At 36.8% G+C, this 17,891-nt stretch overlaps 1 protein-coding gene across 19 annotated transcripts in view; it reads left to right on the top strand.

Moving 5' to 3' along the window:
* Window positions 1-17,891, top strand: part of CAPRIN2 (caprin family member 2) — a 48,547-nt gene that overhangs the window by 19,777 nt on the left and 10,879 nt on the right. For 14 of the 19 annotated variants that reach the window (XM_059185872.1, XM_059185870.1, XM_059185868.1 and 11 more), the window contains 9 exons: window positions 1,048-1,286; window positions 2,847-2,929; window positions 4,651-4,818; window positions 6,142-6,185; window positions 7,064-7,738; window positions 10,174-10,296; window positions 11,678-11,759; window positions 12,952-13,007; window positions 16,368-16,472. In XM_059185872.1, coding sequence (XP_059041855.1) covers window positions 1,048-1,286; window positions 2,847-2,929; window positions 4,651-4,818; window positions 6,142-6,185; window positions 7,064-7,738; window positions 10,174-10,296; window positions 11,678-11,759; window positions 12,952-13,007; window positions 16,368-16,472 — 1,575 coding nt within the window. Of the gene's footprint in view, window positions 1-1,047; window positions 1,287-2,846; window positions 2,930-4,650; window positions 4,819-6,141; window positions 6,186-7,063; window positions 7,739-10,173; window positions 10,297-11,677; window positions 11,760-12,951; window positions 13,008-16,367; window positions 16,473-17,891 lie in introns of those variants that run through there. The other 5 variants (XM_059185867.1, XM_059185882.1, XM_059185879.1 and 2 more) reach the window with 3 other exon arrangements.

Raw genomic sequence — 17,891 nt, 5'->3', positions numbered from 1 at the left:
GAATCTTTCCCCTGAGGTTTCCTCTCATTTTAATCTGTTAGGATTTATGAACATGTCTTCTGTAGAGTTTTAAATATGATGATATACCAAAGTACTTTAATCTCATATAGGCAAAATGTTCTTTTAGATTTTTGTTTGTTCTCTTAATCTTCATAACTTGGAAAATATCTAGTATGATGGAAATACTACAATTAGAGGAACAACTGGGGAGAAAAGACCTTCTAGGTTTCTTACTGGAAATAGATGATACTTTTTATTAATTGGTAGTTTATGGACTTCTGGGGCCCATGTGTTATATCAGACTTTAAGGGATTATGGTTCTGAGCTTTAGAGTATAGACTCAGTGCTGCTTAGTCTGCATACATATTTGTTTGATGGAAAATTTATGTTCTGCTAACTGACCGTATATGTTTGGTTAGCTAAATAATGAAAAATACAGCTCCATCCAGACTGATGAACTATTATGAAAATACCTCAGTTTAACCTAAAAACTATTTGGTATGAATGTTTTAGCGTTATGCTTGTAAGACATTTTATTTTTGTTTGGTTTTCAATTCCTTATGCTTTGGCTAGTCACCTTCAGATTGTTGAAGATTGACCATTTCAGTTGAAATATCTTCCTAGAATGAGTAATTTAAAAAAAACCCAAACTTGAAAACCAAAGCATTTTCTTAAAATCCTACGTCTAAAAAAGGTTTGATTTACATAAATAGGGAAAAGTTAAATTTTGGGATTATTGTGCGTATCAGTGATAGGTACTTTGTTTCTTATCATGGTGGTGTCAGAGGTACTAAATACAACCTGGAGTTTGGAGATGTTTGGACATTCTCAGCTCTGGTTACCCGAGGCATACCAACTTAATACTCTGTCCCTTCCTCAACTGAAAAGGAAAGGGGTTAAATGAACGTGCAGTTTCACTGTGTGTGTGTGTGTGTATGTCATTTATCATCTGATTTCAACCCTTTGGAATTAGACTTTTGTGGACTGTGAACTACTAATATGGGGTGGTAGAAAGTTGTCAACTTTAATGAGCATTTGTTTTAACAGCTACTTAAAGCTCAGAAGAAGGCCCAGAGAAGGGAGCACATGCTAAAGCTTGAGGCTGAGAAGAAAAAACTTCGTACTATACTTCAAGTTCAGTATGTATTACAGAACCTGACACAGGAACATGTACAGAAGGATTTCAAAGGGGGCTTGAATGGTGCAGTGTATTTGCCTTTAAAAGAACTTGACTACCTCATTAAATTTTCAAAACTGACCTGCCCTGAAAGAAATGAAAGTCTGAGGTAAGCTAATGAAAATATTTTCCTAAAAGAAAACATACGATATTTTAGCCTATTTTAAAATTTTTTATATTTATAGTTTTATACATATATATGCATATAGATAATTACATGTTTGTATTATAGTATATATGTATAGAGAGATTGAGAGAGAGAAATTAAGAAAATATTCATTTCATTTACCCTGGGAAACACTGGCTGGACCAGACTGTGACAGGGTTGATATTGATAGGCTAGAAGGAAACTCAGTTTGAATGATCTCACTAACATGCTTGTTCAGTTGTAACTTTGATTTAAAAAATGATACAAGTTTGCCTCTGTACAAGTATTAATTATAAGACTGATTATATGTTATACTTAAAGTTTTTTTTTTGTTTGTTTTTTGTTTTTTTTTGTAATTATCTTGGGCTCTTGTATTACCTCAGAGTCTTTGCCTTCTTACTACTGCTGTACTTAAGTGGAGGTAAATGGAATTTAACTTGGCCAGTATCATTAAACTTTCAAAGTGAGAATTATTTGGTGGTTGTCTTATGCTGTGAATAAGTACTGAGAAACAAATCTGATAATTTAAGAGACAAAGTCAGCAAATTGAGGCTACCCAATTTTTCCTCCATAGTTATCCATTTGCTGTTTTCTGGTTTGATGGAGGAAATCAGCTAATGAATAGATCTCTGTGCTTCTGCTTTGTTAGATAAAGGTCCTTCCTGTGTTGTGCCTGCTGGCCATGCTAAAGCACAGTCAGATTTCAGTTGTTACTGGAAATCAGTCCTGTATTGGGGGGAAAAAACTCAATAAAACTTAATTTTAACCTATATATAACCATATATGTATATATTTTTATTTCCATTCTGATCATCTAGTCCATCATCTTTATCTATTTGGGTGTTTTCTTCTCTTCACTTTAATGGATTTAGGGAGTGTGGCTTACTTTAATATGTGTAAGTGAAATATAATTTGGAAAATAAACTGCGGTCTTTATTATTTATTTATTTTTCAAAAGATTTTATTTACTTATTTGACAGAGATCACAAGTAGGCAGAGAGGCAGGCAGAGAGGGAGAGGGGGAAGCAGGCTCCCTGCTGAGAGAGCCTGTTGAAGGGATCGATCCCAGGACCCTGAGTTCATGACCTGAGCCCAAAACAGAGGCTTTAACCCACTGAGCCACCAAGGTGCCCCTAAACTGCTGTCTTTAAGGTCAAATATAGCTCTTAGTATTGCCATTCCACTGTTCTTTCATCTAGGATGTATGGTTGATAATTAATGACACTGCACTGACAACCTTAGAAACTCTGCTTTGTCTATTTCTTAATAGTTCTATTTGGTAAAATACTTTGTTTTAAGGGAAAATGTTTACATCTGAAATCCCTCACTGGGTATTTAGTCATCTTCTATAAAATTTGAACTTTTTCATTTTGAGAGAGTAAAAAGACAAAATTAACATTGAATGTCTTGACTGTTGATGGAGCTATACTGTATAAATTGTATTGCTCCATATATATGTGTATATATATATGTATGTATCTTTAAAGCTACTTTTGTGCTTCTGCTGCTTTTCCTTGTCAGTGTTGAAGACCAGATGGAGCAGTCATCCTTGTACTTTTGGGACCTTTTGGAAGGTAGTGAGAAAGCAGTGGTAGGAACGACATGTGAGTTTTCTCTTCTCTGGACTTAAGCAGTAAATACTAGACTTTGTTTCAAAGTTTAGGGCTGTTTTGTTGTTTGTTTTGATATTGAGGGCTGAAACTGTCAGTCCATTAGAATTTACATGTCAGGCAATACTTCATTTGGAGAATGATCTCTGTTTAGTTCTTTTAAAAGCAGCTATTTTGTAATTACACTCACTAGAATGGAATCTAAGTAGAGTTTTGAAGTGGCAAGTCACTATGATTTGGGAACAAGAGCTAAGGACTCATGCTGGCTTAACCATTTTGGGGTTCAGTTCTTTGCATGGTAGTACCTTTTCTATTTAGGAATCTTAAATCCACACATTGTTAATGGTAAGGCTTATCTACCAGATCTAAGAAAATATAAATGGTATGGGTACATGGTATATTGAAACATTGTTGTCTATCTATCTGGAAATGATTTAGAGAGAAAGAGTCCTTTTGGCTTCCTAATAGACTTTGGCCAAATGACTAAGTACAAATAGACATGAAGTACATAGGTTTGTTTGTTTGTTTTTTAAAAGATTTTATTTATTTGACAGAGAGAGAGACAGAGAGAGAGGGAACACAAGCAGGGAGAGTGGGGAGGGAGAAACTGGCTTCCTGCTGCGCAGAGAGCCTGATGCTAGGCTCCATCCCAGCTGGGATCATGACCTGAGCTGAGGACAGACGCTTAATGTCTGAGCCACCTGGGCACCCCGAAATACATAGTTTTGTGTACTAGCTTAGGATAATGAAAATGCTAGAAGTGAGTAAAAATTTTTGTTACTAGTGATTGCTTCCTTTTAAAAAATATCTAAGTATGCAGTATAACTATTCAAAATTCCCAAGTCCTTCCAAGTTTAAATCATAGAAATTTTTTTCTTGGTTACAGTGCAAAATGATATGAATAACTTTGGGAGACATAGTTTGGTGGTTTCTTATAAAATGCTTACTATGTGACCAAGCAATTACACTCATAGTACCCAAGAGAATGGTAAACGTACATTCACATAAGTACTTGTACATGAATGTTCGTATCAGCTTTATTAATGATAGCGCCAGACTGAATACAGCCTAGATGTACATCAGTTGATAACTGATAAACAAAATATGGTATGTCCATACAGTAGAATGTGCTCAGTAATAAAGGAATGAAAGGTTGATACATGCAACAACATGGATGTGAACCTCAGTAATTTTGCTGAGTGAAAGAAGCCAAACCAAAAAATGAGTACATAGTGAATGATTCCATTTATATGGAATTCTAGAAAGGATATAACTAGAATGATAGCAGGTCCGTGGTTCCCCCAGGGTGTGGGTGGAGGGGATTGATATAAAAGGGGCATGAGGGAACTTTTGAATTGATGAAAATGTTTTATATCCTGGTTCTGGTGGGAGTAACGTCCTATGTTGTATCTGTTAAAACTGTACACTTAAAATGCTTGAACCCATTTCAAATGGTGGAAATGGAGGCCCAGAGAAACTTAAGTGACTTGCTGAACTTTGAAATTCTGATCTTTAAAATTTATTTTGGTTCAGCATAAAACAAAGATGTACTGCATATTTACTCTTCATGGTACTGACCAGTTCTTTGAATTCCCCCTATGTAGGATATTATGGCATACTGTAACTAGGATAAAATTATATTAGGATTTCTGTCCAAATAATTTTCATGAACTGTTAGGTTATGTGATAACTAAGTCTTAATCACTCTTTCTTAGACAAACACATGAAAGATCTGCTGTCTAAATTGCTGAACTCAGGCTATTTTGAGAGTATCCCAGTCCCAAAAAATGCTAAGGAAAAAGAAGTATCATTGGAGGAAGAAATGCTAATAAAATCAGAGAAGAAAAAACAGTTATTGAAAACTGAATCTGTCAAAGAGTCAGGTTTGTTGTGATCTCAGAAATTCTTTAAAGTGGTTGCATTTTTTAATACTTAGCACAAAATGAGTCAAATCATTGTAAAAAGATTGCCTTATTTTGATTTGTCAATTTCTTATGCATGGAAATACCTACTTACAGCAGGATAAACTTAGGTTTAGAATATGTTTATAGGCTTTATTACCATATTTCCAGATTTTTTTTTTTTTTTAAAGATTCCATTTATTTATTTGACAGACAGAGATCACAAGTAGGCAGAGAGGCAGGCAGAGAGAGAGGAGGAAGCAGGCTCCCTGCTGAGCAGAGAGCCCAATGCGGGGCTCGATCCCAGGACCCTGGGATCATGACCTGAGCCGAAGGCAGAGGCTTTAACCCACTGAGCCACCCAGGTGTCCCACCATATTTACAGATTGAACCTTAGCAGAAACATAAGGTTATTCTTTGTTATAAGAGAATATACTTTTCAAATGAGGCCTTTATGGAATTTGAATGGACTTCTTTATTAAACTGCTAGTAAGATAATTCAATTTAAAATTGTGTAAAATGTCATAGTAGAATCCAGAATGGTAGTAGAATGAGAACAGAAATAAAGTTAACAGATTTGGAAAAAAAGTGCCAAAGTCAGTGAAGGGAATAAACTTTTCAAAATTCCACTTTTCTTGGGGGAAGAGATACTTTGAATCAGTGTCACTTTTGTTCTTGTTTGTTGGGACTCAGTTTATTTAGAAAATTCCAATTCTGTGTAGGTAGTCCAGGGCAGGTTTCCAGTAGCCTCTACTAGCACGGTTCACATTATTTCTCATGTTTATTTTCTCTTAGTTCTTAACACTAAGTCTGATGCTTTAGTGTCTCCATTCCCTTACCACCTTCTATCCTTAAACTGGCTTTTAGGAGGCCTTTAAGGGCCTATAAGAGGCCCTTTTAAGGCTTGTATTTCAAGCTGAGATGACTAATTTTTACCCCATGGCTTGGAGCTATAGTCTCAACTTGAAAGGAGTTGTATTTGTGCATAAGAAATGATAGCCTTATTTTCTTTCTTTCTTTCTTTTTCTTTTTTTCGATAGTCTTACTTTCAATCAAAAATCAGTTTATAGCTGGGACTTGACTTTAGAAAATTGGCATTTAAGGAGAGTCACTAGCTTCAGCTAGCTTCAGACCACATGCTTTTGACCAACAAGCAAGAGTGGGGATTACTCCTGCTGTGAATATATTTTATTGTACTATCCTTTTCCTCTTACTCTTCTGAAATATGTCACTAGAATGATTATAGTTGTAATCAGCCTAAAACATTTGGTTTATTTAGTACTTAAGGGAGTATTATCTTTCCAGAGTCTCTTATGGAACTTGCACAGCCAGAGATACAACCCCAGGAGGTAAGTTTCTGAAAGGTAATTTGCTGATTTTGGATTTTGAGACTTTTGTATAGTGTGTTTGGGAGCTGAGGCTCTGACACTAGATTTCTTAAGCTTGAATACCAGCTTGCAGCTTACTTAGCTTAAGTAAGTTAAGTCCAGCTGTGTCTGTTGTCCTCTTATGTAAAATGAGGATACTAATAATGTCTGCTTCATGTTACTGTGAGGATTAAAGGAGTTCAGTTCTAAATTGCTTAGAATTTGGCCTGGTGCACAGTAACTGCTCAAGTGTTAGCTGCTGTGCTTGGCCCTTGTGTTAGAATTTAAAGAAGGATTTTGCATTTGTCAGAATTTACTCACATTGGTAATTGAATATTTGTTCTCTTTCTGAAGTGACATTAAAATTTTTGGAAGCTGAAAAGAATGGAAGAGTCAGAGTCAAAGTACAATTGAGATGTAAAAGAAATAAAAGGCTGGTAATTCAGGAAATGTAACACTTAAGGTTAAATAGTGTAAATGTGTATAATTGAACTATCCTCTGCCTTAACATTTTAGGGAGTCAGATAGGTAGAATAGTCTAAGGTTGGCAGAGGCAGAACAGCCTTGGTAAAAGAACCTGAATCAAGCAAACTTGGCACTGTGATGTATAGTTCTTACTAGTTTTAGGTGAGTCAGGTACAGATTGCTACTTTTGAAGTATTGAAGGTGGCATTTCTGTTAATTGAGAGAAAAGGAATGGACAAAAAAGTAGGATGGTCTTTTCAAGTATGATAGAGACGGAAATTTCCCATTAGCATAGTGACTCAGACCAATGGACATAGGAATACTAACAGAATTCAGTGTTCCCCTCAAGGTCTTTTACAAATTTTGTGACTCAAGTACGTATTTTTCTCTGCTAGTTTCTTAACAGACGCTACATGACAGAAGTAGATTATTCAAGCAAACAAGATGAAGAGCAATCCTGGGAAGCAGATTATGCTAGAAAACCAAATCTCCCCAAATGTTGGGATATGCTTACTGAACCAGATGGTCAGGAAAAGAAACAGGAATCCTTCAAATCCTGGGAGCCTTCTGTTAAGCACCAGGAGGTATCAAAGCCTGCAGTTTCCTTAGAACAGAGGAAACAAGATCCAAAACTCAGGTCCACTCTGCAGGAAGAGCAGAAGAAGCAGGATGTCTCCAAACCTAAGCCAGCTCCTAGCCAGTGGAAGCAAGAAGCTCCTAAATCCAAAACAGGATATATTCAAGAAGAACAGAAGAAGCAGGAGACATCAAAGCCTTGGCCGGTTCAGCTGCAGAAAGAACAGGATCCAAAGAAGCAATCTCCAAAGTCGTGGACACCTTCTGTGCAGAATGACCAGGACATCACCAAGTCATGGACCACTACCGTGTGTGAAGACCAGGATTCAAGGCAGCCAGAGACTTCAAAATCCTGGGAAAACAATGTTGAGAGTCAAAAACACCCCTTAACACCGCAATCACAGATTTCTCCAAAGTCCTGGGGGGTAGCTCCAGCAAGCCTCATACCAAATGACCAGCTCCTGCCCAGGAAGTTTAATACAGAACCCAAAGATGTGAGTTTGTTCTTATCAGTCTGCTTTGGTCAATGTAGGCATAAATAAAAACTTGTAATACTTTTTTAGTCCTCTTAAAAAAATTTTATGAGACCCATGTTAAGTATATAAATTATTTCACTTAATTCTTTGATGTGTAGTTTATTGTTTTCCCTAGAAAATTGGAAGTAGACCTAGTTTGTGTTTTGAGCCTAACCTGAGATGAAATTTCCACAGTTAGAACATACTGTTTGAATGCCCTAATTTTAACGACATGGTATGACATAAAAATAGTGGATGGTTTGGATAAGATCATAATACAAACAAGTCAGAAAAATAAAAACATGCCATAGAATGAGGAGCTTTTTTTTTTTTTTTAAACTATATTTCACTCATTATCTTCCGCCTGGCACACATGACTTCTGACAGAAGTTATACTTTTCTGTATTTTCTTGTTACTCTTGCACTCATTTGCAGTCGTTCAGATTAGCCTGTATTCTTCGGTGGTTTTGTGGTTGTCGACATTCCAGAAGGTGAGGTAGGATCCTAATTAGTTTTGTTTCTGTTTTGAAATGAGAATTTTCTGGAGATGGAAACTATAGATTTTAGTATTCTGTAACTAGATTTTGGAGTATGAGATTTAGTTCAAATATAAGACCTTATTCAATTAATGATAAATAACCCATTTCAGGAAGATAAGACTTAAAGCGAATAATCCTTGGATGCACTGCTATTTAGTTTATTAAATTACAAGGTCTTTACTCCTATTGAAATGTAAAGTTGTTTCAAGCTTGCTTGCTAAGAAATATGAACTTCTCATCTTCCCAGTGTTTTCCGTCTCTGGTCTCTTTCTCATAATGTTCCCTGCACTTCCATGTCGCTTTACCCAGAGGCTTTCTGATAAATCTTTGGTCTTCTAACAGTAGGAAAAACATTTATGTGGAGAAATCAAAGCATTGAATTTTATAAATAAATTGTCCCTACCTTATGGCAAGAGAATTTTGGTGTTGTCTCCTTTTGCTTGCCTTTCTTCTTTTCTTCAAATGCTAGTATCAATTTTAATTTCTTTCTGACCCTGTAGAAGATTGATAGTCTTGCTTCATTAACTAGATATCACACAACAGTAATTGTGATATAACTATTTTGAGAAACTTATTTTAGAAACCAATTTAGTATTTTAGTAAAGCTGTTATAAAAAACCTAATATAGGGGCACCTGGGTAGCTCAGAGGGTTAAGCCTCTGCCTTCGGCTCAGGTCATTATCTCAGGGTCCTGGGATCGAGCCCTGCATTGGGCTCTGTGCTCAGTGGGGAGGCTGCTTCCCCTTCTCTCTGCCTGCCTCCCTGCCTACTTGTGGTCTCTCTCTCTGTCAAATAAATAAATAAAATCTTTTAAAAAATTAAAAAACCTAATTTAAAATTCCATTCCATTACAGTGCTGAGCCTTTACATACCAGAATATTATGCTATTTGTTGAGTAATATTTAAAATCAGTGCTTTGTTGGAAAGGCCGAAACTCATTTAATTTGCTTTTAATGGTACAGACGGCATTATATTGAAGTTGCAAGGCCTTTCAGTGACTGAGAGGACACTTTTCTGTACAGTATACCGTTTCTCTGTCTTGCAATCTCAGCTGTCTAGAACATGAATAAATACAGTCAAGGGCAAAATAGAGTTCCAGGTCAAGAGACTAGATAGATAATGTGAAATTAATCACTAAAGCTTGTACTTTCCTCCTAAGAGGATCTCTTCACATCTCTTCATGATGATTTGGACAGGCTTAGCTGTGTGACTTCCTGGTGAATTAGAAGGTGAAGAGCTGGTCTGGTAGGGGGAGGCTCACTGGCAGCTGTAGGAAGTTAACTATACAAGCATTAGGTCTAATTCAGGGTATACAGCATTGCAAGTGATTTAGTGTAAAGGCTAGCCTCTTTATAAACATAAGTAGCCCCCCCAAAATATACTTACTTGGTAACAAAATATAATAGCATATTTCCTCAATTTTAGGGTGTATATGTATATATTTTTATACCTTAATTTTTCTGAAATCAGATGTTTAACAATGGGGTTTATATTTAACGTGGTAGTAATTTTTTCCTCTGGGAAAGAATCATTTATGTGTCTTCTTAGTGGCATCTTAAAAGGACATAAGCTGATTATCTACAATGAAAAAATTTTGGCAAGGAAGTTCTGTTATTTTCGGTCTTCCCTTTAAAAAAAGGGTGTTTTAGAAATATTGCCATTAAAGGTGTTCTGAAGAGGAAAAAGTGTTTAAAGTTGGGTTTAATTATTTAGAAAATGCATTTATGGAGAAATTCTTCATCTAAGATAAATCCGATAAATGGATTTTGCTATGTGTCTTGATTTCATTAAGACACAGCGATAGCTAGCTGAGTTTACTGAATTAGTATGTTGGATGAGAATTTCACTCTTACACATTATGGATTTATTTTGTAGGTGCCTAAGCCTATGCATCAGCCTGTAGGTTCTTCCTCGACCCTTCCAAAGGATCCAGTATTGAGGAAAGAAAAACTGCAGGATTTGATGACCCAGATTCAAGGAACTTGTAACTTTATGCAAGTATGAGTCATTTTTAAATGAATCTTGAATGATATTCCTGGGGCTACTAGTTTCTGATTTCAAGCATTACAATGAAGTTGTTAAGAGCATAGATTTTGGTGTTCAGAATATGGGTGAATCCTAGGAAGCTCTGCCGCTTCCTAGCTTACACAGTTCAGGAAGGCTACTTCACTGTTTCAGTGTCTTTTGAAAAATGAGTTCTTATTCCTAAATTTATTGTGAGTAATGAACTAAACATTTAAAAAGTATAAGTGCTTAAATAATTTCTGCTGTAGATCATTGGTAATTTCCACTCAGACTGTGAGGACCTGCTCTGCTTGGTATCTGGTAGGTGCTGTTGTGTGTACAAAATCCCAAGACATTTATCACCTTCAAGAAGTTGTTATTCCAGTTGTAGAAGATTGTAGTGTTATGGCAGTAGTTAGGTGCTAAATTGTGTTGTACTGAGTCTTCCAGAGTTTCAGAATAGTATGGTAATTACTGAGGGAAGTAGACAAATAAGATATTTTTGTGTAGTAAAAAGATCCTGAATTCTGGAGTAGAGCTGTGTTTAATCTCAGTTCTGCTATTTACTAGTTGTAAAATCTGTGGCAAGGTATTTAGCCTATAACCCTCTACTTGTAAAATGAGGGAATTCCTTACTTACGTAGGTTATGTGAAGATAAAGGAAAAAACTAAGGTGATCACTACAAGTGTAGCTTAAGTATTCAAAATGTTGGAAACATTTCTGGGAGAACCAAGATAGGCAGATGGGAGAAGAGAATGGTTTCTCATTAGGAAAGGTTTAATAACTGCATGAGCTAGTTTAGTGGTTGAGATAAGATAATTAAACCCTCCTCGGTTGGGCATAATAAAAGTGAGGTTATAGGATTAATGCTTATGTTTAAGAACTCAGGTCAAGTGGGGGTTTTTGTTTTCGTCTATCTCCACCCCCCCCCCCCCAAGGTAAGCCTTGGAATTACTTGACATAATTTTAAGGTTTGACAGTTACTTTAGATTTTAAACTCTCTTTTTCCTCTTAATGAAGACTAGGTTATTAACATTTTGTGGTAGTTATTAGCTAGATTCTTTATAGCTAATAGCTATGGACGACATCATGAATAGTTTAATGGTATTAGCTTTTTTTTTTTTTTTTTTTTTTTTTAATTTATTTGGCAGACAGAGATCACAAGTAGGCAGAGAGGCAGGCAGAGAGAGAGAGGGGAGGAAGCAGGCTCCCTGCTAAGCAGAGAGCCCGATTTGGGGCTCGATCCCAAGACCCTGGGATCATGACCTGAGCTGAAGGCAGAGGCTTTAAGCCACTGAGCCACCCAGGCACCCCTTGGTATTAGCTTTTAAATGAATAATTGTTTCTAGTTATGGTTTAAAATCTTGTCTTTAGGAATCTATTCTGGATTTTGACAAACCTTCAAGTGCAATTCCATCGTCACAGCCGCCTTCAACTACTCCAGGTAGCCCCGTAGGTATGTACTCATCCTAATACTCAGAATAAACATGCATAGGTTTAATAGTTGTTTTCTTTTACAAATAATTTTATAAGCATTAGACTATGTGTGCTAATTTATTCTAAATATCTAGATGTCATCAGTTATGTAAGGGTAAATTACCATTAAGACATTAGTATACTCATCTGATCTGTTTACATTTCATTTATTATCTTTTAGAATACTTTTTTTTTTTTTAAGATGTATTTATTTGTAAGAGAGAGAGAACATGAACAGGGGGGAGAGGCAGGAAGAGGGGGAAGCAGGCTCCCTGCTGATCAAGGAGCCTGATGCGGGACTTGATTCCAGGACTCTGGAACGCAGGTGTCCCTCTGTTTGCATTTTAGGGAAAGTCTCCAGATGTTTGAATGGAGATGTGCAATGGCTGTTTTTGCAATATATGTTTTTCTGAAGTGACTGGAGTCCTTTCCACTCTGTAAATCTAGTGTGGAAAATTTTCAGTCCTCATTATGAGTGAAATTACCTCACATTTGGTACACTAATTAACACAATAACTAATGATGCAGCTTAGAATCGAATCTGATCTGTTGTACAAACTTTAGACTTCTTGCTCTACACTCATTTATCTCAGGGGAGGAATGAGGTATTTAAAGCCATAGTCCAGTTTGTAGTGAGGAGCAGACACCAACTAGAAGATTAGTATAATAATTCATGGGTGAAGTAAGGAGAGTAGAGAGTAATTAACAAAAGTGATGGACATTAACAAGAAGAAACTAAACCAAAACTGTATAATTGAAAATTATACTAATATACATGATCAAAGAGAAAAAAATCTCAAAGATCTGTGACTCAGCTAAGACTTATTTTGAAACTTGGAACTGGACTGTAAGTAGTTGATTTCTATTCATGATAGCTCAGATTTTATCTTCCAGATTACTATTACTAGTTATTTTTTAGAGTAATAGTTCTTTTGGGAGACTTGGAATGCTGCTTTTGCCCCTCTAATCTTAAAGCATCATTATATATTATAGAAGGGGCTGATCACTGATCCTCTGACTTTTTAAAACTCTTAATAGAAAATTCATGGTGAATTTGGGATCTAGTTCTTCCATCACTGCTTTTTTTGTAAAGTGATAACTTTTGTTTCCACTCAGTTGATATGCATAAACTTTTCTCCTCAGTAGTTTACTGTTGATTTCACTCTTCGCAGCATCTACAGAACAAAATCTATCCAGTCAAAGTGATTTTCTTCAAGAGCCGTTACAGGTAACTTCTCTAAAGTAATCTTTTTTGGCTATTCAGGGAAGAAACTCTTGGTTGGATAAGAATGATTAGACTTGCTGTTTTCTAATATACTTTACTAAATTATTGAAAATAATGTTCTAGGGATGTCTAGTTTTTTAGATTAAGTACAGCTAGTACTCGAAAGGTTACCTAACGACCATGGGGAAGAAGATATCTGTTAGAAAAGAGAAGGCTAGCTGATTCTAGTAAGGAAAAAGCAAGTCTGAAGAATACAGAGGTTCTTTGTTTGGGAATCTTTCTTTGCCATTGAGCTCCCTAAGTCACTTGGTATAGCAGCTTGTAAAGGGTCTAAAGAAAGTTACTCATTTTGATTAACCCATGGTTAGCTAATCTCCCACCTCCCTCCATACATACGAGTTAACCTGAGGGACCAGATCTTTGAGATCCCTGATGCCACAATGCATTTCCATCATTAGTGAGTTTGAGGTTTGCTGCTTTTCTGCTTATTACTTTAAAAAAAAAAAAAAGAAAGAAAAACAAAAAGAAAAACAAACAAACTTCTCATGATCCGTCTGAAAACCTTATGGCAATTTTCTTAACAGTAACAGCTCTGACAGGTTAAATATTTTGACCAGATGGCTCAACAGTTGTTGCCTTCCTGTCCAGAAATTTCTGAGTAAATACCATTTGTTTACAGTGGTTTATATTTAGTTTGATAAGGTGTGGCTCAGCTTTCAAAATGCATTTGTTGAGTTGAGTCCCTCCCCTCACTGATTGCTTTGAGTGTTCCATTTTATCTTGTTTTAGCTGTTAGGTTCTACACGAGGCTTTCATTTTGACAAGGTAAATTTTTTTGAAAAGCCACTGGTCTTGTTTAGCAGTTCTCAGGGGCAGGGCTCTGGGTGGCTGCATCAGAAGCCCTTGATCGCTTCTGTTTCTAGATACCACCTTAGACCTGTCAGATCAGAATTTCCAGGGGTGTATTTAGTCATCTGTATTGGTAATAGGCTTCCTGGGTGAATCTGCACATCCATTTTTTTTTTTTTAAAGATTATTTATTTATTTATTTCACAGAGAGAGCGAGCGAGAGAGATCACAAGTAGGCGGAGAGGCAGGCAGAGAGAGAGGAGGAAGCAGGCTCCCCACTGAGTAGAGAGCCCGATGTGGGGCTCAATCCCAGGACCCCGAGATCATGACCTGAGTCGAAGGCAGAGACTTTAACCCACTGAGACACCCAGGTGCCCCTGCACATCCATTTTTTGGGAACCACTGGTCTCCAGGTCACGTTTACTCACTAACCTAAAACTACCTTCAGCTGGTCTGCTTAACAATAATTTGTAAGCAAGAACTACCATAACTTTTTTTTCTTTTTTTTAAATTTTTAAAAATTTATTTGACACAGAGATAGAGAGTACAAGTAGGCAGAGCAGCAGGCAGAGGAAGAGGGAGAAGCAGGCTTCCCGCTGAGCAGGGAGCCCAATGTGGGGCTCGATCTCAGGAGCCCGAGATCATGACCCGAGCTGAAGGCAGCCACTTAACCGACTGAGCCACCCAGGTGCCCTGAACTACCATAACTTCTGAATAGTACTGATGTGAAGAATGTGTCTCTATTTTGTTGTTAAGTGAATCTTTTAACTAAAATTGAACAGCTTAAGTATCAAGTGCCTCGAGTTGCCTTAACAACTCTCTCGGGCAAGAGAGAGTTATGTCCCCACGATAGCCAGGCCCAATTCTTGTTACTTTAATGAGAGGGCCAGAAGAAAGGCCTAATTTTAGAAACACTATAGCCTCATAATAATTCTAATATTTTGGTCAGATCTAAATTATTCTTATTTATTTAGGTATATAAAGTGTTCAAAGGATTTAAAAATGATTTTTCTTAAGACCTTTTTAAAGTTGGTCTCCATTTCCTTCCCAGGAAGTGGCTTTTCTGGTGACCACCTCTAGAAGGTCACTGATACATAACTGCTCCAGATATTTGATAGCCATTCATTAGTTTCCAGTGTACCCAATTATGTTACTTGGGCTTTTGAGGGTCACATCTCAAAGCATTTAGATAATAGTACTGAATAGTACTACTATAATAGTACTACTATAATAGTACTACTAAAAGGAGTAGATTCATTGATACTTTAGACTGAAATTGCTAGAGTTTTATAGATCTATGTTATGTTCTATTATCTTTGTGCGACGAATTCTTTTCTAGCCACTTCAGGTTTTTTTTTTTTTTTTTTTTTTTAAGATTTATTTATTTATTTATTTGACAGAGAGAAATCACAAGTAGATGGAGAGGCAGGCAGAGAGAGAGAGGGAAGCAGGCTCCCTGCTGAGCAGAGAGCCCGATGCGGGACTCGATCCCAGGACCCTGAGATCATGACCTGAGCCGAAGGCAGCGGCTTAACCCACTGAGCCACCCAGGCGCCCAGGTTTTTTTTTTTTTTTTTAAGATTTATATTTATTTATTTGAAAGACAGAGGTCACAAGTAGGCAGGGAGGCAGGCAGAAGGAGAGGAGGAAGCAGGCTCTCTGCTCAGCAGAGATATGGGGCTCCATTCCAGGACACTGGGATATGAGATATGGGGCTCCATTCCAGGACACTGGGATACGAGATATGGGGCTCCATTCCAGGACACTGGGATCATGACCTGTGCCGAAGGCAGAGGCTTTAACCTGAGCCACCCAGGCGCCCCTTACTTCAGATTTTTATTGGTAGTTGTCAAAACCGTAGTTCTGCTGTGCTCTCAATTTTTGTTTTATAAATATTAGCTTTAATTTTTGTTTCACAAATATTTAATTTTTAATAATAGCTTTAATTTTTTGTTAGAATTTTGATGCCACTGTGCTTTATGTATCCTTTCTATTTGTACTTCTACCTGTCTCTTTAAGACATTGGAAGCACTGAGTGAAAGCATAGTTAGTAAGATCCCTGGCAGAGCGGTGCCTGGAGTGTTGCATGTACGCTGAGCTGCTTCTGGTGAACTGCTGTTGAGTGCCAGACGGAAAATCTGGCCCAGGTTTCCAGGGCCAAGAATCTTGACCAGTGAGGATGGGATTAGATGTGTAGCTTTGGTGACCAGCCCTGGAAAGGCAGTTTAGCTAACTTCTTGGGTTTAACTCTTAGCTCTAACAGTTAATTTTCGTGTGATCTTGGGTAAATTACCTAACCTTTCTTTGCCTCTTCCTTTTTGTCAATAGGGATAGTTGTTTCGACCTCACAGGGTTATTGTTAGGATTCAGTATGTTAGTATGTATAAAGTGTTTGGTATAGTATTTGGCACTAGTGAGTGCTTGATAAGAGTAACAGGAAGCCTAAGGCCCAAGAAGTAAGAAGTGAACAAAACATGTGTTTTATAATGTCTTACTGTATTTTCCTGTGTCTAGGCTGCTGCTTCTTCAGTTACTTGTAGCTCAAATGCTTGCTTGGTTGCTACCGATCAGGCTTCTTCGGGATCTGAAACAGAATTTATGACCTCAGAGACTCCTGAGGTAATAAGAGACCAATTGTTTAATTTCTTTTTCTTTCTTAAAGAATAGCAGAACCAGCTTACCTTATGCATTGCAAGCACAGTCAGTTGAATGATTTAACATTTATACTTTACTCATGTATTGCTTTCTGTAGATGTTGTGGTTTTGGAGCTTATACAGGTAACTTTGTTGTGACTTTGCCATATAAATAGACTTAATAGTGATTGCCTTATCAGATAAAATAAATATGTCTGAATTGCTGATGTCAAAAAAGGTGAAAAGTTCTAGGTAGGATTAATCAAGTTTCTCACTGTATTTATATCGAAGGAATCTTTAGTGGAAAATCTACTGTAACTGAAGGTTCAGTAAGTTTCTAGTGTTAGTATTAGCACTGCCTCAGTTGGAAAGAGTTATATTCTCTTTTTGGGTAATTTTCTCAGGAGCATTTTGATAGTACAGTTGACCCTTCAACAACATGGGCTTGGACTGCGCAAGTCCACTTGTAACATGTTTTTTTTTTTTTTTTAAATGAATACAGTATAGTATTGGAAATGTATTTTCCTTATGTTTTTCTTTTTTTAAAGTTTTAAATTCCAATTAGTTAACATACAGTGTACAATTTAGTGATTCAGCACTTCCTTAAATCACTTGGTACTTAACACAGTAAGTGCCCTCCTAAATACCCATCACTCACTCAACCCATCTCCCCACTCCCTCCCCTCTGGTAACCATCAGTTCTCTACGATTAAGAGTCTGTTTATGGTTTATTGCTCTTTTTTTCCTCCACCCTTGCCCGTTTGTTTTGTTACTTAAATTCCACATGTGAATGAAATCACATGGCATTGGTCATCTCTGGTCAACTTATTTTGCTTGGCATTACACTCTCTAGCTACATCCATGTTGTTGGAAATAGCAAGATTTCATTCCTTTTTTATGGCTGAATAGTATTTCATTGTGTGTGTGTGTGTGTGTGGTGCATGCACACATAACTACATAACACATTTTCTTTACCCATTCATCACTTGATGGGCCTTATGATTTTCTTGACATTTTTCTCTAGATTACCTTATTATAAGAACACAGTATATAAAACATACAACTTACAAAATATGTATTAATAGACTTTTTATGTTACTGGTAAGGCTGCCTGTCACTGTAGGCTATTAATAGTTAAGTTTTTGGGGAGTCAAAAGTTCTATGCAGATTTGACTGTGGTGGGGGGGTGGTCAGCACTCCTAACACCTGTATTTTGCAGGGGTCAACTATATCAAGTTTGTGCTTTCAATTCTAAAGTGATCGTTTTTGCTAAGTTTGAACAAAACCTTGAAGTAGATATAGCAAGATACCATGATTTTTTTGGATTAATTTAGCAACTCTTTGGTTTTACTATTTTTGGTTAAACATTACACAAGAGAATGTGCTCATTATAGAATATAAGAA

The sequence above is a fragment of the Mustela lutreola genome, chromosome 8 (genome assembly GCF_030435805.1).
Source record: "Mustela lutreola isolate mMusLut2 chromosome 8, mMusLut2.pri, whole genome shotgun sequence".
In the NCBI taxonomy this organism is placed as follows: domain Eukaryota; kingdom Metazoa; phylum Chordata; class Mammalia; order Carnivora; family Mustelidae; genus Mustela; species Mustela lutreola.
This window is presented reverse-complemented; position numbering and strand designations above follow the sequence as displayed.